Source organism: Macrotis lagotis, chromosome 2 (assembly GCF_037893015.1).
Source record: "Macrotis lagotis isolate mMagLag1 chromosome 2, bilby.v1.9.chrom.fasta, whole genome shotgun sequence".
In the NCBI taxonomy this organism is placed as follows: domain Eukaryota; kingdom Metazoa; phylum Chordata; class Mammalia; order Peramelemorphia; family Peramelidae; genus Macrotis; species Macrotis lagotis.
The window spans coordinates 324,387,256-324,408,477 of NC_133659.1; the positions used below are offsets into that span (position 1 = coordinate 324,387,256).

General features: G+C 42.2%; 1 protein-coding gene across 3 annotated transcripts in view; it reads left to right on the plus strand.

Annotated features, from left to right (window-relative positions):
- The window catches only part of TCP11L2 (t-complex 11 like 2), a 49,209-nt gene extending 28,602 nt beyond the window's left edge, over positions 1 to 20,607 (plus strand). For all 3 annotated transcript variants that reach the window (XM_074226762.1, XM_074226763.1, XM_074226764.1), the window contains exons 7-10: positions 10,760 to 10,947; positions 13,048 to 13,229; positions 15,155 to 15,324; positions 17,971 to 20,607. In XM_074226762.1, coding sequence (XP_074082863.1) covers positions 10,760 to 10,947; positions 13,048 to 13,229; positions 15,155 to 15,324; positions 17,971 to 18,215 — 785 coding nt within the window. In that variant the 3' untranslated portion in view covers positions 18,216 to 20,607. The remainder of the gene's footprint in view (positions 1 to 10,759; positions 10,948 to 13,047; positions 13,230 to 15,154; positions 15,325 to 17,970) is intronic.
- Positions 20,608 to 21,222: the final 615 nt, after the last annotated feature.

Below are 21,222 nucleotides of genomic sequence, written 5' to 3' on the forward strand. Positions count from 1 at the left end.
GGCATGAAGATGAGCAGAAGGCTCTGGGGATGTTTGAGCTGGAGGAGAAAAGATTCCTTACTGAGGAAATCCAACTTCCTCTTTCTGTTTATTGGGTCTGAGGGACTGTCAAAATATACATCGAATATGAGGGACCTTCATAATATATATTGAGAATGAGCACTTATCAGTGCTATTTACCCAGAAGCTCATTTACAGGGTGTAGAGAAGAGATCTGGGTTATAGCCATAAGAGTTGGAACTAGTCTAGGCCAGGCTTCCTTCTTTATTTCCTTCCTTCCTTTATTTCCTTCCTTCCTTTTTTCTTTCTTTCCTTCCTCCTTCCTTCCTTTCTTCCTTCCTTTCTTTCTTTCCTTCCTTCCTTCCTTCCTTCCTTTGTTTTGTGCAAGGCAGTGGGGTTAAGTGACTTGCCCAAGATTACACAGCTAGGTAATTATTATGTCTGAGGTCACATTTGAACTCTGGTCTTCCTGACTCCATGGCCAGTGCTCTATCCACTGTGCCACCTAACTCCCCCCCTTCTTTTCTTCATATGAATTTTTTTCTCCCATAAGGGGAAAAAAAATGCAGTCCGAGCTGCTGAGATTCTGAGAAGAATTAGCTTCTTCTCAAAGCCACAGTTAAATGTTCTGAGCAGCAGTTGACCATGTGTACCTCAATCAGTCAGTATGTGAGACTGAAAGAGAAAGCCAGGTGTGCTTTTACATCATTTCCACCAAAAAGAACACATTTTTTCCTAAGGAATTAAGAGTTCCCTGGAGTCAGGAGGACCTGAGTTCAAATGTGGCCTCAGACACTTAATAATTACCTAACTCTATAACTTTGGGCCATTGTCTGGCAAAAACAAAAAAAAATAAACAAACAAACAAACAAATAAATAAATAAATAAATAAATAAAAGGGAATTAAGAGTTCCCTTTGCCTAAGTCTGCAAGCTTCAAGGGCTTGTAACTGAGCTCCAAAAGTCTGCTTGAAAGAAACCATTAGTTCTTAACTGTATTTCCAAAAAATTGATTTTCTTTGCCATTCTAGAGAGGTTAAGTGACTTGTCCAGAGTCACCTAAGTAAGGAAGAGCAGAGTAGAAAAGTCATACCATTAAACATTAAGCTCATGAGGAGGTTGGGTTCCAGAAGGTCGTTGTGAAGTCTGACCTGCCGCAAGGGAAGGAAGCCTTTAATTTGGCTCAAGGATTTTGTTTCACTGATTTCTAATCCTAGTGTTGAGTCTGGACCATCTGCTCAGATTAAGAAACTGAGGCCATGAGGGACTTGCCTAAAGTCACTCAAAGTAGCATAAGTGCCCAGGCAAGAACCCGGATCCTCTTAGTCCAAGCTCCTCATTCATTTTAGTTTTTCTCTTTTAGTTAAACCAAGAGCAGAAGGCCTGGGAAGGAAGGTCTTTCTTATTTGCAGGTAGCAACAAGACAATAGATCCCATGCTGTGTGAGAACAATTAGCAGGAACTGAAAATGGGCTGCCAGTCTTTGATCAGCCCAGGATCTCATTTGTGCCTGCACAATCACCCCCTTCACCTGTACATTTTGGGACTCATTCACACCTTGTCCAATCAGTTCATTTCGCCAAGTGTTTCTTAAGCACCTACTATGTGGTAGACTTTTCCAAGGTGTTGGGAAAACAAAAACATTTTGCAAGAAGTTCCATCATGCCTCCAGCCTTTCCCTTCCCATCCACCCCTTTTAGCTTCCTGCTATGTGGGTTGTCTTTCCCTGTTAGACTGTAAACACCCTGAGGGTGGGGACTGTCTTTCTTTTTCATGTTTGTGTCCCCAACTTTACTGCCTAGGGAACTTTGGGCAGGTCCTATTTCCTTTCTAGGCCTCAGTTTACTCATCTGCAAATAAAATACCATTCAGAAGGTCCCTTCTAGCTAGAAATTTACCTCATTCCTAAAAACAAAGACGTCAGGTCCTCCTGACTCCAGGACCAATGCTCTAATTCACTGTGCCACCTATCTTTCCTTAGTTTGAAATTCTTATGACTTCCTTCACTCTACTGCTGCCATATAAAATGCTCTCCTTGTTCCTCCTTCATAATACAGCTACTTACATCTGTTGCTCCTACACAGCTGTACACTTTGGCCCAGGTGGATTCTCAGGTCCCTTCCAATTTGAGGAGACTCTTTAATCTTAATTTCAAAGTCACATTCCATTCTACTGAGGAAGGTCATCACCATTAACCCCTCTTCTGGGTGGAGAAACTGAAGCAAACAGATTGACATCCAGTGGCAAAGGCAAGATGGGATCTCTCAGAGGTTCCTGAATCCCCCCCCCCCAACCTCAGCTGTTCCTCAAGATTCAGCTGGACCGGCTGGCTTTCCTTCAGAGCTTGGCATTATGGGCTTTATTGTTCATGGAAGAGAAGGAAAGAAACTTTCTCTATAATTTGTCTCTTTTAAAGCAGGCACTTAAAACACAAACAGGCATTATCTTGGCTCTATAATTACAGATCCAGGGTGATCTCTATAAGCTATTTCAGTGGCACCCCCCCCCCCCCCATTTTCCAGGCCTTTTTTATATATCTCTCCAAACAAAAACTAGCAAGAAGACAGAAAAGTTTGGTTAACTGTGATGAGAACAAAGAACTGTGACATTCCAAGGGTGAGATTGGGCACAGGAATTCCAGTCGACTCAGGGTTGGCAAAGATGCATTGTTCTCAAGTTAAGGGGAGGGCTCTCTGTCTTTTTGGCTAAGGTTCTCAGCAGAGAGAAAGAAGGAAGGGGGGAGAGAGAGAGAGGGAGGAGAGAAAGGGAGGGAGGAGGAAGGCTGGAGAGGAGAGGGAGAAAGAGGGAGAGAGAAAGAGGAGAGCAGAAAGGAAGAACGAGAAGGGGCAGAAGGTAAGAGGGAGATGGAGAGGGAAGAGAGAGAAAGAGGGAAAGAAGGGAAGAAATAGATAAGAAGAGAAAAGAAGGAGAGAGAGAGGCAGGAGAGGGGGAAAGAAGGAGAGAGGCAGAGGGAAAGAGAGATGGAGAGAGAAGAGGGAGAGAAAGAGAAGGGCAGAAGGGAAGAAATGGAAAGGAAAAGGGGGAAGAAGGAGAGAAAAGGAGCAGAAAGAAAGAGAGATGGAGGAGAAGGGATATGAGGAAGAGAGAAAGGGGGCAGAACGGAAGAGAGAGATGGGCAGGGAGTGAGGGAGAGGGGGTAGAAGGGAAGAGGGGAGAGGGAGAAAGGGGGGTGGAAAGGAAGGGAGAAAGAGAGAGAGAGAGGAGTTTGATTTTATTTTTTTAATTTACAATTATCCAGCAGTTGACAAAATAGAAATACCAGAAGCAGACTGATTTTTTTTTCATAGAAAATTCTTAAAGTCCCAGGATTAATGAATTTATCCTTGAACAATCTTCCCTTTCTGGAACTTTTTTTTAGTATTGATCAATCAGGAAAAAGCATTCATTGATGACCCAGCCTTTGCTAGGCACTCTTGTCCCTCTCCTGGGACAAACACAAAGCCATCCTGAACTTAGGGGCAGACCAAGGGTCAGTCTCCAAACATGCATGACTCCCCTGCTGTGTTGTGCACGGCACTATGATAAACACGGGCAGTAAAAAGACAGAAAGGACCTAATTTCCACCCTCAAGGACCTTCTGTTAGGTTCCAGACTTTAGAGCTGGAAGGGGGCCATCCACCAGCCACCTAGCGTGTATGAAGTCTGAGCAGTGTGTTAGGAAGGGGAGTCACAGGTGAAAATGACAGTGTCCTTCCTCTGAAAAAGTTTACCTGACATTTCTAGAGCACTTTCATGTTCATCAAGTATTCTATTCTGTCATTGCTCTTGAACTACTGGCACCGCACCAAAGTATGGACATTCTGAAGGCTACTGGCACTATCTTCATTTTACAGATGAGAGATTTGTTTTAGGTGGGTCCAACTCTCTGTGACCCCATTTGGGTCTTTCTTGGGAGAGATACTGAAGTGGTTTGCCATTTCCTTCTCTGACTCATTTTACAGATTGAAGAGACTGAGGCAGACAGGGTAAAGTGATGTGTCCAGGGTCACACAGCTAGGAAGTGTCAGAGGCTGGATTTGAACACAGGGAGATGAGTTTTTCTGGTTCCAAGCTCTGTACACTGTGATGCCACCTAGATGAGACAGCGCCAAGAGGTCACCCACTTGGCCTTTAAGCTCTCTCTCTCTCTCTCTATTATATCAGAATCCCTCCTTAGGTAGAAAAGTATCAGAGGTAGGTTTTGAACCCTGGCTCTTTCATCTACTCCTTGCCTGCCATTGTGTTAGGGCTGAGGCTAGAAAGAGAAACAAAACTGTCCCATTCTCATGTAGGCAAATACAAAGTACGTTAAAGGCAAATACAGTTATAAAGGGGAGAGGCGCCAATAGTAGCTCAGATCACTTAGTCTTGGGGGAAATGTTGTTATTATTCTTCTTCCAGTGTTCTCAAAGAGGATCATGACTTTGGGGAGATGATGCCTAGACATGCAAGTGGTTTGGATCTAAGTGGGGGGGCTGTGCTAAGTCCCCAGCCTCACTTTCTTCTCCCAAACCATCTGGGTCCAGTGGCCAGATAGGAATCAGGGTGACTGGATGTGGCCCTGGTAGGTGGGAGACTTTGACCCTTTTAGGCTGAGGTCTTTAATAGGTCTTAGTTTGACTGTGGCAAAGTCCATTCTGTGATTAAGGTTAGGTAGGAAATGAGGCTATTAAACAATACTGGTTGTGAGAAATTAGGAATGGTGCAGGGCAGTACTGGGAGATATTTAGTGCTGGTCGGATCATTCCTCCTCAGTTACATCACCTGTAAAATGAGGGGCTTAACTGGGCCACCATAGTTTAGGAAGGACATTAATAGGCAGTCAAGTGAGCAGAGGAGAATGATCAGGATGGTGAAGGAATTATTTATTGTGTTAACTCTTATAATACCAGGAGCTTTGCTGAAGGCTGAGGGTACAAATTCTTTTTTTTTTTTGGTTTTTGCAAGGCAAATGGGGTTAAGTGACTTGCCCAGGGCTACACAGCTAGGTAATTATTAAGTGTCTGAAGCAGGATTTGAACCCAGGTCCTCCTGACTCCAAGACTGGTGCTCTATCCACTGTGCCACCTAGCCACCCCTGAGGGTGTAAACTCTTAAAAGCCTATCATGGGGCAGCTAGGTGGTGCAGTGGATAGAGCACCAGTCTTGGAGTCAGGAGGACCTGGGTTCAAATGCGGCCTCAGACACTTAATAATTGCCTGGCTGTGTGACCTTGGACAAGTCACTCTTAACCCCACTGCCTTAAATAAAAAAATTTTCAAAAAAGAAAGCCTATCAGTAATCCCTACTCTTTAGGGAGCTTCCTGATGGGACCCTTCTATTCTCTCCTTCGAGAGGTCATCAAGGTGGTCTGCATGTGCTTCTAGGAGTTGGATTAATGGCACCTCTAGTCCTTTGAACTCTAGAAGGAGGTGACGGTAATGGCACGGAGATCAGTGGAAATGGTTGCTTTTTGTTTATTGAGTAAATCTAACTATGATTCAAGTAAAACACCAGCTGATCCACTTGACAGTGGAGCTTCCTGATATGTAGCAAGATTTGGACTGGGACAAACAAGGAAGTTGGAGGGTTCTGGGTTTTGAGGGCGGCCTGCCAGGCTGGGGGGTGGCGTCTACCCTCCATCCCTGGGCTTTGCCAGTCAGAACTTCAGAACTTCTCACAGCCAAGAATTTATGATCAGCAGCCTCAGGAATAAGTTTAGCTGACTGTACCTCTCCTCCAAAGATTTCAGGTTTGGGTGGTATTCTCCTCTTCTACCCTACTCAGCTTCTCCCTCTTATAGATTCTATCAGCATTTATTAAATGTCTGCTGGGTATGGAATGAAAAGACCAAAGTGAAGTTGTTGATGCTTTCAAAAAGCTTATTCTTTTGGGGGAAATCAAAAGTTCAAGTATACATGCAGATAAATGCAAAATATATGAAAGGATATGTATGCCTCTTACATCATGAAAAATGGACACACCCTTTTTTCACCCCACCCTACAACTGCTAAAAATAGAAGTAAATAAAATTTTGGGTATTGGTTAGTTTGTTTTCTGTTTCTGTTTTGTTTTTCTTATTGGTTGGGAGGATAGCAGGTCTCTCTTTTCCCTTCTCTACTTCTTCCTTTCTTCTCTTAGTTTCCCTTGCCTTCCCCCTCCCTCTCTCCCTTTTCCTTCCCCCCTGCTCCTCCCTTCTCTTTCCTCCTCTCCCTCTCTCCTCTTTCCTTTCCTCTTCTCTCTTTCCTCTCCTCTTCTCCCTACTTCTTTTCTGCTTTCCTTGGGTTGTCTTTCATTATTAGATTGTAAACTCCTTGAGGTCAGGGACTGTCTTTCTTTTTCATAATTGTATCTATTCAGGGACAGCTAGGTGGCACAGCTGGATAGAGCACCGACCCTGGAGTCAGGAGGACCTGAGTTCAAATCCAACCTCAGACACTTAATAATTAACCTAGCTGTGTGGCCTTGGGCAAGCCACTTAACCCCATTTGCCTTGCAAAAAAAAAAAACTAAAAAAAAATGTATCTATTCTCAGAGCTTGGCAATGTCACATAGCAGACTTTTTTTTGTTTTTTTCAAGGCAATGGGGTTAAGTGGCTTGCCCAAGGCCACACAGCTAGGTTAATTATTAAGTGTCTGAGGCTGGATTTGAACTCAGGTCCTCCTGACTCCAGGGTTGGTGCTCGATCCACTGTGCCACCTAGCCACCCTCAAACATAGCAGACTTTTAAAAAAATATCTTACTTATTTTATTAAATGTTTCTCCCCTTCCCTTATCTTTGTCCCACTTCTTTTCCTTTGCCTCCTCTTCTCCTCCCTGTTCTCCCCTTTGTCTTTCTCTTTCTCTATCCTTTGTCCTTTCCATTGGGAGCATCTCTCTTTCCTTGCCCTGTTTTTCTCTAAAGGTGCTCTATAAGTAAACATTTTTAGGGGAAAATATTTTAAAGTAAAGATAGAATGATAAAGTACAAATGCCATCATATTTGGAGAGATTTTATTTCCAATGTTAGAAATAGAGAATGAAGCACAAATTTCAATACTAATAAAAACAAAGGATGAAATTCAAAGGAGGAACCTCTTACCAGGCCTGCCCACATCCTGCTCTCTTAGACTTGCTTGAGCAGCAGCTGTAGTATCACACTCATTACCAGGTGTTGGAATCTCTATCTCTGATGCCCTGAAAACACAAAGAGGGGAATTTTTAAAGGAAACCTTTGGAGCCCAGCCGTGCACACTAACAGGCCTCTGGGCCCCAGAGAGAATAGACAACATACCAAAAAAACCTGGACTTTGAAAGTTAAATTCTCTAGCTTGGTTCAGACCTTTGTTGGGCTAGGTGATCCCAGGCTTGGGAACACAGGATTAGACTTGGTGTTAGAAAGCTCAGGGTTAAAATCCCATCTTGGACCAATGGCTTAATTTCTGACTTTCTCATTGAGATGTTGGTGTCCTTGGTTTTATTATTTCTTGATGTCTCATGGCATCATTAGGTTCTACTTGGATGATTCTTATTTTTAAGGAGTTACTTCAACAATATTTTGTACCTCTTTTATGAAATTGTTAATTCTCTTTTCAAAATTTCTTGTATTGTTTCTTTTCCCAATTTTTCCTTCATTTCCCTTCTTGCTATGATTCACTCACTCTAGTCTGCTGGAAGGTTCTGCAGCTTCTAAGTGACTTGCTGACTTTCCTTTGGTCTGGGTCCACTGCCACGATTGTTCCATCACAGGCTTATGTGCCTGTGATGGTCTGAAGGTTAGAACTGAATTCAGAACCCTCTTGCTCACAGCTGCTCCTCACTACCCTGGAATGGTGATCCAGAACTGGGTAATGGGTGACAGAGCTGCCAGCTGGCTAGTTGGCCATCTGTTCCTGCTTCCAGTGCTAGAGTGGGGGTCCTCTGGGAACCCTTTCTGCCCTCATGTTCAATCTCAGCCCATTTACTATCCCAGGGCTTTACGATTCTCTCAGCTGCTTCCATACTCCCTGCCCTAATATGTCCTCAGGTCTCTCTATCTTCCTAAATTGCCCTGGACTGGAAAAATGACTCACTGTGACCCTTTCTTGACTTTTCCCATTAAAATCCAACCTGGTAGATTTTCTCAGTCATTATGGAATTGCTGATTGAATTAAGCAGAAATGCTTCCTTTCATTCCACCATCTTGATTCTGACCCCTTTTGGTATTTACTATACTTAGGAGGAGATGGTGAAGATTTGACCAGGCCAGTTTCTGAGGCCAAGACATTTTTTGACTCCTTTTGGCAGAGCAGGGTTGCATCATGGGATCACCAGATCATCAAATTAAGAACTAGAGGGGGTCTTTGAATTCAACTCTTTCATTTTATAATTGAGAAAATAGAGAGGAGAAGTGATTTCCCCTAAGTCACACAGCTTGATGTTTGTCCTTCACTTTCAAAGAAGGCCATGGCATCAGGGAGGTGATCCCTTGATAAGCATATGAATTGGATTTGAGTGAGGGGGCTGTGTTAAGTCACCAGTCTCACTTTCTCCCCCAGAGCCATCTGGGTCCAGTGGCCCGATATGAATCAAGGTGACTGGAGATGGCCCTGGATGTGAGGCAATCAAGGTTAAATGACTTGTCCAATGTCACACAGCTAGTAAGTAGCAAGTGTCTGAGACTTGATTTGAACTCCCATCCTCCTGCCTCCAAGGCCAGTGCTCTGTTCACTGCACCACCTAGCTGCCCTCACACAACTAGTTAGTGGAGGAGATGGGGTTGAAACCTAGGTGCTCTTTCCATTGTACTTCGCTGCCCCAATTTTACCATCAGTTTTTGTCCTCTTTATTTATAGTCTAAGTCCCTTTTCTGATCATATGCAGTTCTCAACTGAACAGTATCCTGGGTTCATTTCCAGAGAGCTTATTTGCTAGTCTTATCAGTTACAATGAATGGAAAATATTTCTGCACCTCCTTAGAGTTGTGCTATGTTTGGCCCTCACTAATTTTAGGAAGGGTACATGTGGTGAGGAAACAGTGGCACTTCACTTCATGCTTGGCCCTGGGCTCCCTTCAGTCTCTGATCAAAGCACCTGCTTTGATTAAGGATGTATGGGAGCTTTATCAGGGAGGAGCTTGGAATTGGGAAGGGGTTCAGGGAAAGCTGCCATTGACAGGGCAATGGATTGGGTGCCAGAGGACCAGATTTTGAATCCTGCCACTGCTACTTCCTCTCTGTGACCTTGGACCACATGACCTCATCTGTAAAATGAAGGGATTGGGCTGGATGATATCCCATATCTCTCTTAACTCTAAATCTTTGATTTTATCTAAGTCTAAACCCTATAATAAACCCTATAATAAAGCACAACACTTTGGTTTTTCCCAAAGTGAGCTGGAAAGGTCTTTCACGGTCTTTAATCCAACCTCCTTATTTTACAGACAGGGAAACTGAGGCCCAAAGATGCAAAGGCCAAGATTTAAACAGAATTTTTAAACTCAGAACCTCTTACTTCTGGCTTCAGCCCTGACCATACTAAGTTACCTCTTCTATGAGCCAACTTCCAAAAGGCCTTTCTGGGAGATAACAAAGCCTTCAATAACTTTGATAATTATTCACTGAGAACTTTGAAAGCACCCACTATGTGTCTCCAGTATACTAGACAGGGATGATTCAGAGATAAAGAAGGAAGTGATCCTTCTCACAAAGCTTTCCTGTCAGGGAGACAGAATAATTTTAAACAGAATAAATGCAAGATCAAGACAAGGGAATTTGATAGGAAGGGAGCTAGCATTTGGGGAGATAAGAAAGGCTGCGTGTAGAAGATGTGGCATGAACTGTTTCTTAGAAGAAAGAGAAAGAGTCATATGTGAGGAAGAGAGAGAGAAAACGAGTTTAACCAGATTTTGTAGGAGTAATGTCCAGTGATGTAGGAATGATAGATTAGGGTCAAGTCATGCTGTTCAACTTTGTCTGATGCTTCATGACCCTGTTTGGGGCTTGCTAGGTAGAGATACTGGGGTGGTTGGCTATTTCCTTCTTCAAATCATTTTATAGATGAGGAAACTGAGACATACAGGGTGAAGTGACTTGCCCAGGATCACACAGCTAGGAAGTGACTGATGCTGGATTTGAACTCATGAAAATGGGCCTTCTTGACTCCAGTCCCAATGCTCTATCTACTGTAGGTCCACCTAGCTGCCCCTGCATGTAGTAGCAATAGAATACACAGTACTGGTCATTCCTAAACTCATAGATTTAGGTCTGGAAGGAACCTCAGAGGACATCTAGTTGGACCCTCATTTAACTCATCTGAGCTACTTTACTGGGGGCACAGACCCAGGCTGACTTGGTTTGCTGTTGTTTAGAAGATCCCAGGGTGTTTCTGTGGTTCCATTGTGGTCACTTTTTGGATTTTTCCTTCTCTTACATTTAGAGCTGGGAGAGGCCTTCTGGCCATCTTAATCTAACCCTACAATCCATAAAGGTGTAAAGACTTGACCAAAGTCACTGAGCAACTAGCAAGAGTCAGAGGGAAATTCAGTCTTGGCCCAGGTCTAGAGCTGGAAAGGTCTTCTAAGACCTTTAGTCCTTGCAGCCAAGGAAAATGAGGTCCAATGTTGTAAATAAAGACCAAGGCTTTAAGAGGCAGAACCAGAATGTTTTTAAATACAGAAGTTTTGTCACTGACTGTCCCAAACTGCCTTCTCTATGAGCCAGCCTCTGAAAGGCTTTTCTGTGAGATAATAGTAATGTTGATGATCTGGAGCTTTAAAGGTTGCAGAACACTGTACTTTCACTATCTGACCATTCCCTTCCAGGTGCTCTGGATGTCACAAAGGAGTGGATAAAGGAATCTGTCAATGAAGAATTATTTTCTCTTTCGGAAAAGACTTCCTCTCCTGGGGCTGAGAGTAGCTCTACACCCAGCCTGAGCCCCACCATGGTGCTGAACAACAGTTACTTGAAGCTGCTGCAGTGGGATTATCAGAAGAAGGAATTACCAGAGGTAGACACCTCTCTGGGATTTTCTGCATTTTAATCCTCTGGTGGCTGAGTATTTGCTCATCTTGTGTACATAAAATAGTATAGAATTGATTCCACCTGCTCCAAGAAACTGATAAGACTACCTGATGTTTGTTTATTAGCCACTTTCTCCTGGAGCCTCCCACTATCCAATTGTAAGGACTCAGTTGGTCTTATTGTGATATGGGGAAACTAAGGTGGGGAGGAAGGGAATGTTAAGGGACTTGCTCAGGGTCACATAGATAAGAATTGTCTATAACTTTTGTGTCTGTGACTTTGGTGACATTTGAACACAGGTCTTTCTGCCTTTAAGTCTGGTACCCTACTGGTTAGACCTATACTAGCAAGTGTAATAGCATTGGAGGGTGGGTGGTGGATGGGTAGGGAATAGGTGTAGTGATAAGAGGAAGACAAAGTCAATTGGAAATCTACTTTTGTTTCCCCAGTACCTAGTCCAAGGGCCTGGTAGTAATATAGTAGGGCTTTCATAAATTCTTGTTGGTTATTTGATTATGTGACCCTGGGGGAGTCACTTCCTCTAGTTCACCTTCAACTTGTACATCTTTAAAAAAGAGAGAAAACATTATTTTTTTATTTTTTTAGGTTTTCACAAGGCAAATGGTGTTAAGTGGCTTGCCCAAGGCCACACAGCTAGGTCATTATTAAGTGTCTGAGAGCGGATTTGAACTCAGGTCCTAGTGACTCCAGGGCCAGTGCTCTATCCACTTTGCCACCTAGCTTCTCTGAGAAAACAATTCTTAAATTACTTATCTCACAAAGTTGTTGAAACAGATGTGAATTCTTCTATCAACAAGTCAGCAAGCATTTATTTAGCACTTACTTTGTACTAGTTCTGGTGTACGATGAAAGATAAAAGATAGTTCCTCCCCTCAAGTAGCTAACAGTCTAATACTTAAACATCTATCCTTATAATACTAACATTAGTAATGGGAGGCGGCTAGGTGAAATAGAGCACTGGCCCTGGAGTCAGGAGGACCTGAGTTCAAATCCATCCCGGCCTCAGACACTTAGTAATGACCTAGCTGTGTGACCTTGGGCAAGCCACTTAACTCCATCGCCTTGCAAAAAACAACCTAAAAAACTCCATTAATAATGAAAATACTGGGTGTCTACATTGCTAGCAGGACCTGCATGTTAGTCCCATCTTTTCCACTTATTACAATAACAGTAATGAATAAATGAAAGAAAGCATTTATTAAGTACTTACTGTATACTGGGTCCTGGGAATACAAATAACAGGAATGAAAACAGGTTCTATCCTTAAGGTCCTATATTCTAACAGGGGGAGAACACTTATACAAGGGAGTGGCAGCTAAGAAATGTTTTAGTTTGGAAAATTACTAAGAGGGTCAGTGGAGTCATAGGCGAATGGTCAGACACATATGATAGGCTACCCAGGCACTCACCAAACAGACCACTGCAGGGTTCCAAAGCAGGAGTTGAAAGGTGGAAAAGGTTTGTCCATCAATGCTAGCTGACCTTTCTGTAGCATTTCTTTAGAATTTCCAGGTCTCATTTGAAACACTCTAGATCTTAGACATATTATAATTAAATTTTACATGTCTGGTGGTGGTTGATGTTTGTCCTTCGTTCTTGAACAAGAACACGGCATCAGGGAGGTGATACCATGACATGCAAGTGAATTGGATTCAAGTGCAAAGTTACCAGCCTCTCTTTCTTCTCCTCATCTGGATACAGTGGCCAGATGTGGCTCAGGATGCCTGGAAATGGCCTTGTTTGCAGTGGAAGACTTTGGCCTTTTAAAAGTTAGATCTTTCTCAATTCACAAATTGATTGAGGCAATGCTCATTGAGTCATTAAGATTGTGTAAAAAAGAAATGAAAAGAAGAAGCCAAGAACGACCACTTCCCCCCCAATTAGAAATATTATAGAACTATCATAATTAAATTTTACATGTGAGATTTGAACTGAAAAACCAGCACCTCAGCTGGCCTAGGTCTTAGGTTCCTCATCTCTAAATTGAGGGAATTGGATTAGGTGATGCCTCATGGGTTGGTCCTTTGTTTTTTTAAATAATTTGTCTTTAATTTTTACTGATTAGACACTAATGACAGATGGAACCCGTCTTCAGGAGCTGGCAGAAAGGCTCAATCAATTGAAGGTTATTGCCTGTCTGTCACTAATCACCAACAATATGGTGGGCACTTTGATAGAAGGTTTGCCTGGGCTCTCAGACCGACTGAAAAGGATTTCCACTGTCTTACTTGAAGGAATGAACAAAGAGTAAGTTCTCAAAGCCAACATGGGTTCCCTTTGTCCTGCCACTCTTCCTGGAGTTTGAGAATCGGGAGCCCCCGGTACTGCCAAATGGGATTTTCATGACTGTAGCTTGGAGCATCTTACCCAATGAGTTCTTTTCCTGTCTAGTGCCTTTTAATATTGCTAAAGGCCCCAGGTGTTCTTGTCTAAGGTAGGAAGAGGGATTTTCCATGACTACTGCCAGGAAGAGTGTGATGTTTTCCCCTTAGAATGAAGATGTTAGAATTCATCTTTGATTGTGCTGTCTGAACAGTTCCAAAAACCAAAGCCAAAAAAACCCCAAATAGAGATAGTGGAAAGCTGCTATGAATCAGGTTATTCTAAGGTACAAGTTATGCCTCCATCTTTGCCGTGGGTCTCCTTTCTCCTTTTTTCCCTCGGTACTTATGTTACCCCAATAGAAGGGAAGCTTCTTTTGAGGAGGGATTGTTTCATTCTTTGTATCTCCAGTAACCAGAAAAGTACACAATAAGTACTTAAGAATTGGCTGGCCAATGGATAGAGCACCTGCCCTGGAGTCAGGAGGACCTGAGTTCAAATCCAGCCTCAGACACTAAATAATGACCTAGCTGTGTGGCCTTGGGCAAGACACTTGACCCCATTTGCCTTGCAAAAACAAACAAACAAACAAAAAGAATTGCTGCATGATTGGGAGGCAAGTTTGATGTAGGGGACAGCCACTGATCCTCTCTGGAGGCAGATGACCTGGCTTCCCATCTAGCACAGATACACAGAAAGGTTCCTTTATGGCTCATGAATACAATTTTCATATTAACCTTTCCCCTGTTAACACATAACAGCAAGTGTTTCATTAAGTGCCTATTTTGCAGAAGACACAAGTCCATTATACTTTTTGTGCCTTAGTTTCCTTTTTTGTAAAATGAGGATTAAGAATATAAATTAGTATTTTTATAAAGTAAAGAGCTTTTCATACTTCACACTAAATGCTTCTAAGTTTCCTTAGGGCTCTGAATCTTTGATCTTATGATAAATCACTTAATCTTGCCTCAGACTTGGAAAAAGAGGGAGACCTGGACTCTTCAAGCTGTGTGTCCCTGGGTATTGCTTAGTCTCTTTGTATCTCAGTTTCCTCATTTGTAAAATGGGGATAATAAAAGCCTCTCTCTCACATATTTGTTATGGGAATAATTCAGATAACCTATAAAAAGTGGTTTACAAACCTTCAAGCATTATGAATGTTAACTCTTGGGTTAGCTCTGGGTGTGCTGCCCTGAGCAAGGCCAGTCACTCCTGGGCCCAGACACCTCTCTGATTGAAGAGGCCAGTTTGCTTTTGGAGGGGGAGAGGGAGAGGGTGATGGAACTTGGAGATTAGAGAGAGGGCTGGGAATACCTGAGTTCAGGTCCCGCCTTTGACTGTGTGACCCTGGGCAAGTCACATGAGCCGATGGATCTTGGCTTCTGGGGTGGGTTGGGTGAGGGAAGGCAGGAGGGAGAGTTAAAATGAAAGCAGGTGGACTGAAGCCTTTAAGCGCCTTGTTTCTAAATCTGTGGTCCTGGGAGTATCCGACCCAGAGAAGGTTCTGAATCCTACTAAACATGAGCATGTTGGATGAGGAAGATGTCAACCCCGTTCACTATCTGTATAGCTGACATCATCTTCATCAAGCAGGAAGGAGGGGGAAGAAGCCATGAGGAATTTGAAAGGAAATTGATAAATTATCACATGTGAATCTAACTCTCTGCCTCTCTCTCCCCTTTCCCTCTCCTCCCCCTTCTCCTCATCCCCTCCCACCTCCATCCTCCTCCTTCTTTTCTCTCTCTCTCTCTCTCTCTCTCTCTCCCTCCCTCCCTTTTGGCCCTTCTTTCCCTCCCTCTTCTCTCTTATGTCATTCCTTTTCTTCCTCCCTCTTCTCCCCTACCCCCTAGAACTTTTAACTTCCAGGAGGCCTTGAATTCCATATCCCTCCAGACCTGTGTGGAAGTCAACAAGTCTCTGGCAGAGAGAGACTTAACCGCATTAAGTCCTGAGATTCAAGCCAATCTCATGGGTCAGCTCTCCAGTATCGCCGAGGGCAACCCCATCTGCTCGCTGATTGGTGAGTCTGGGCATCTTTTCTTTCTCTTGCCTTCTGTTCTTTCTCAGATTTTTTTTCCTAACCTCAGCACACTTGAGGACAGGCTGCCTTGACTGAACTCTTCATCTGATGCTTTATCAAGCCACAAGAATTTATTAAACACCTACTGTATGCCAATCCACTAGCAATAGAAAGACAAAAGTGAAGCCTGCTCTTGAGGAGCTTAGTCACTCACTCACTGACTCAATAAACATTTATTAAGTGTCTTCTGTTTGCCAGGCATTGTGCTAAGCACTTCCAAATTATTATCTCATTTGATCCTCACAGCCCTGAGAGGTGAGGCCATTAATATCCCCATTTTACAGTTGAAGAAACTGAGGCAAATTGAGAGTAAGTGATTTGCCCAGGGTCATACATTTATTAAGAATCTGCATCAGGATTTGAATTCACAACTTCCTAACTCTAGGTCTTGTAGACTATCCACTGTGCCACCAGTTGTACCTCAGTTTCCCCATCTGCAAAATGGAATCATCATACCTGGGTGCATATTGTAGCTAGAGCAGAGGGCAATGGAGAGAGTCCTAGATGTATGGCCTTAAATACAGCTTCTGTACCTTTCTCTTTGCGTGTTCTTGGGCCAATGAGTTCATGTCTCTCAGAACCCCAGTTTCTTTATTTTTCAAATGACTGAGTCAGGCTCCATCATCTCTCTGAGCCCCTTCCAGCTCAAGGTCTCTGATGCTAAGCAAGGATTAGAGTTAGGAGAGATGCAAATCTGTAGAACCAGGAACAATGGGGAAGTTCCCCAGAGTCTGAGCAAAAGAAATCACCAAGCATTTAGTAAGGACCTAATGCAGGTACTTAATACATGCTTGGCCTAGTATACAGTAGGTACTTAATAAATGTTTAGTGATTGCTTGATCCTGCACAATTTCAGTTCCTAGAGAGCAGACTTTTTGTTTTGTTTTGTTTTATTTTATCTTTGTCTCTCTAGTTCCTTGCTTCTAGTTGGACTTGTTTAATTAAATTGAGAAGCAGGATATATGTGAGAGAATGGAACACATTGGATCAAGAATATGAGGATCTGGTTTCATACCCAAACTCTCACATGTTCTGGTGATTTCTCCACCTTTCTGAGTCTCAGTTTCTTCATCTTTAAAAAACATTGGGCTAGATGGTCTCTTAAGTCCCTCCCAGCTTGAACCCCATGGTCTGATGAATTTCCCTTTTATACTTTTCGGTTGGATCATGAGTGTGGATGAAAAAATGGTAGGATGGGAGAGTTCATCTTTTCTGACCCTTTCATTTTACAGATGGGGACGCTGAGACTCTGAATGGGGGAGTGACTTTCCTGCAGTAAATGAGCAGATTAGTAATTAGTAAATAGGGATGGCGCAGTGGATAGAGCACTGGTCTTGGAATCAGGAGGATGGGAATTCAAATCCAGCCTCTGATATGTACTATTCCTGTGGCTTTGGGCAAGTCACTTTCACATCTAGGGCCATCTCCAGTCGTCCTGAATCATATCTGGCCACTGAACCCAGATGTGACTCTGGAGGAGAAGGGGAGACCGCTGATATAGCACTGCCTCCCTCATTCAAATCCAATTCATGTGCTTTTCATGGCATCACCTTCCTCGTGGTCTTCTTTGAAAATGAAGGACAAAAACATTTAGTCAAGGAGACAGGATTGAAATCCAAATCCTCCTGAGTCTGCATCCACTTCTCCACCAGGTCATACCCATCACCTCTCAGATTCTGTCCTCATCAACATAGTCGGTGTTGTGTGTGAGTGTATCAGTGTGAGTGTGTCTGTCAGTGGATGGAGGAAAAGAAAGGGAATGCACTAAAAAAAAAAAGGCAAGATGATTAGATCCCAGGAAAGCTAAGCTTTGGAAAAACAGGGCTTTATGTCTTGAAAGCTGGTGAATTTAGTTGGAATTTTATGTAATTTTTTTCATATTAAAATAAAGTGATTCTTTGAATGGAATCTGTCAATTTTTCAGTCAGAAATTGACCATCCCTAAGACTAGAAATCCTAGGTTTGCCTAGGTCACACAGCCAGGACGTGACAAATCTATAGAACATGACCTCTGTGTTAATCAGTCTGTGGATTAATGAATGGACCAAATGGATCTATGGATATTGTATATTGACAAAAAAAGCATCTTATTCCTCCCCACCTTGGTGTCAGTAGTTATTAAAGATTTGCTTTGTTCCTAATACTGTTATATATTGAGGATTCCAAGACAAAAGATTACAACCTTTGAGGAGTTCCCCTTTACTGAAAAAAATAAACAATAAATATGAAGAAGTAGATAGAGTATCCTGGGCTTGGAATCAAGAAGACCTCTGTTCAGATCTCCCCTCTGACACTTTTTTGTTGTTGTTTTGTTTTTAAGTACAAAAGTAGTCCAAATTAGGAGAGGGCTAGTGGTGATGAGAAACATGACTGGTCATTACACATATCCATTGATCCATTCTGTCCATTATTAAGCCACCTGTTTATTAATTAACAGCGTGTGACCTGGGGGAAAAAACTACTTCTCTCTCAACCTCAGTTTCCTTACCTGCACTTGATGGTTTCTAAGGTCTCATCCAGTTGGAAAGTCATGATCTTATAAGGCACAAGCGCTTCCCTCACTCACTTTCTGCAATTGTTTTTCAGATAAACGAATTCATCTGTATATGAAGAGTCTCCTCGGTCTTCCGAGCCATCAGAAATGTATGCCCCCCATGCCCGGGGGCCTCACCATCATCCAACCAGAGCTGGAATCTCTGGGCTCTCAGTACGCAAACATTGTAAACCTTAATAAACAAGTGTATGGACCCTTTTATGCAAATATTCTTCGAAAACTCCTCTTTGTGGAGGAAGGAGGCAGAAGAGCAGAAACTGACCCTTCCAGCAATTAATAATGAGCTGGCACTGGAAAGAGGTCTGGCCATATGAGAACATCAATGCCAGGTTCCTTCCCTGAATCCGCATTACAAGGACTGTCTTTCAGGGTTACCTGGGATCCGTGTAACTCCTTTTTTGCAAGTTACAGGTCATATGGCTGTCTCTCACCTTACCCAAATTCTGTCCCTCTTAGAAAATCTATTGGAAGGAAACAATGGTGTTTTGGGGGGGGATTTTTTTGTTTTTTTTTTTTAAAGAGACTTCTGAAGGACAGGAAACAATTTATAATGGATTATATCATCTTTATGTGATGTTTTTGTTCAGGTTTCCTTGATCCCATGATCCTAATAGCATTAATATTGATCTTAACTACCCAAATTCCTAAGCCAGAGATAGTTATTGCTTCTAACTTGTCCCTTATAGAACCTAATTTTTATTTTGGCATAGCTTTGTGAGAGGGCTACAGATCTGAAAGCAGTGAAGGCAGTCACTAAAGGGATACAGAAATTATCCTCCTTAAACATACTGGCAAAATGAAGTAAGTCAAGACATTGTAGCTGAAACATACAATTTTATTTTATTATTGCTCAGTAAGAGAAACTTCCATAGGATTTCCCCTTCCCTGGAATGTGAACTCTTCCCTGAACGGGTTTACGTGATAAGTACCAAATCACTTGTTATGTTGCCAGTCGTCAGTATTTGTATCTGATATGAAATCTTTGAAAGCCATGTTGTTTTGACATCATTGGAAACACCACGATGATGTAACTTGTTAGAAACCAATCACTTCTAAGAAACTTTATGCTGGAGGTTGCATCATATCCATGTGCAACCAATGGGAGAATCTGGAAGGAGACATCCTTCTTTGGGATCCAAGCATTGACTGAGAGGTTCCTTGCAGATCTCATCCAATCATATGGGGGAAAAAATGGAAGAGATATTGCCTTGGAAAGGTAGCCTTGGATCACAGAAAATTGGGTTTGCTTGGGAGAGAAAAAGAAAGAGAAAAAGGAACTGTAGAATCCCAGCTAATGATCTGGGATGTTGCCAAGCAGCAAACCTTAGGTGGTTGTTTTTGTTTTTTGTTTTTTGTTTTTTGTTTTTTAAACTGAATTTTACATCTGAAAAGGAAAAAAATGAACTCCTGTACAACTTAACCTTGAAGTCTACTAATCTCCTTTGTGCTTCTTTTATTTGTATTAGTAAACATTCAGAATACTTTGAGGAGTTGGACCCTCATGAACCTTTGGTTTTAAAGATAACTGCATGTTATAGAATTCTGCATTGGTCTTCACTGAGAATCCGGGAGTGCACCATCAATAGGATGGTCCTCCTGGAGGGATCCTTCCTCTTGTATAAAACCATTTCTTGATGGGTGATTTTCTTGGTCTCCCTTGGCCACAGTCAACTTGACTGAATACATACTTTTCTTTGTAACTTAGGGGGTTGTTTGTGTGTGAGAAGGGAGTTCTTTCATATTATGTTATTTCCCGCCTTCTCAAGTCTCTTTCTTTCTATCCTTGCCACCACCATTACTGTTGTCCCCTTCCTGCCCCAATAACACCCTCATCTATTTGGGGTTATGACTCCTTTATGATTTTAAAAGTAAAGAAAATGACAGGGTAAATGAGTTAACTGATTTTTATATGTCCAGATCTGAGCATATGCACTTAACTTATTTTCTTCCTGATTGACCAATTAAAAATAGATGTCTACATGTGGACAATTGTCCCAATGGAACTCTCTACATGGGCACAGCAAGGTACTGTGCCACTCCCTCTTCCTGGCACAGCTTTCCATTCAGTAAGGTGCTGAACAGAATTTGGTGTTTCTTGCATTCTCTGTTCTCCACATTAAGTGCTTAGAGGGCAGATCTGGTAAATCATATTTTATCTCTTCCTCTAAGTGATCCTCCTGTTTAAAACAGGGAGATTAAAAGTAAAGCATGTTTTTGCCACAAAATTTGAATCCAGTTGTGATTCTTTTATGCACTTAATTTATATCACAAAGAAGAACAATTTACACTTTTTTAAAAAAAAATTACATTTAAGATTAAGGGCATTTTGCTTTGTAAAAGTGGTGAAATGAATTTGTCCCTGGACTTAGACAACTTGCTTTGACTAAAGTGTCTCAGTCCCCATCTTCCTGGGTGCCATTCATCCCAAGACTGCTTAAATGTTGGCTTCCATTTTAGAGGTTAACAAGGCCATGTTTTAAACATGCTTGTCCTCTTGATGAACAAGGCCACGTTTTGCTATGCAAGGTTTATTAAATGTAAAACTAATATTTGAATGTATTGCTTCAATTCTGTTTGTGAAAATTTTGGCAAGAACTTGTTTCCATGCAAACTGGCAATGTGTGTTTTTTCCAGTTAAATATTAAAGCATTGATTCATTGATTTAAAAAGTGACTGGTATGCCTTGTTTCATTGTGGGGATTTTCAGAGACTTGTCCAAACTTGGGTTAATCAGGGCGTTATCTCCCTGATAGAGCCCACAGTCTCTTCCGCTATTCTTTTTTTTTTTTTGCAAGGCAGTGGGGTTAAGTGGCTTGCCCAAGGTCACACAGCTAGGTAATTCGTGTCTGATGCTGAATTTGGACTTGGGTCCTCTGGACTCCAGGGCCGGTGCTCTATCCACTGCGCCACCTAGTGGCCCCTCTTCTGTGTTCTTAAAATTGTTTTATTTTTTGTTTTTCTGTGCTTGAGAAATGGAGGGTTATGGTCATTTCCATATATAAAAGACTTTAAATATCAATTACATACAGCTTGGTTTTTAAAAATATATCATTAATGGGGTGGCCAGGTGGCGCAGTGGATAAAGCACTGGCCCTGGAGTCAGGAGTACCTGGGGTCAAATCCAGCCTCAGACACTTAATAATTACCTAGCTGTGCGGCCTTGGGCAAGCCACTTAACCCTATTTGCCTTGCAAAAAAAAAGTATATCATCAATCAATCATTTATTAAACACCCACTATACTAGATGGAAATACAAATACAAAGAATGAAAAGATCCCTATTTG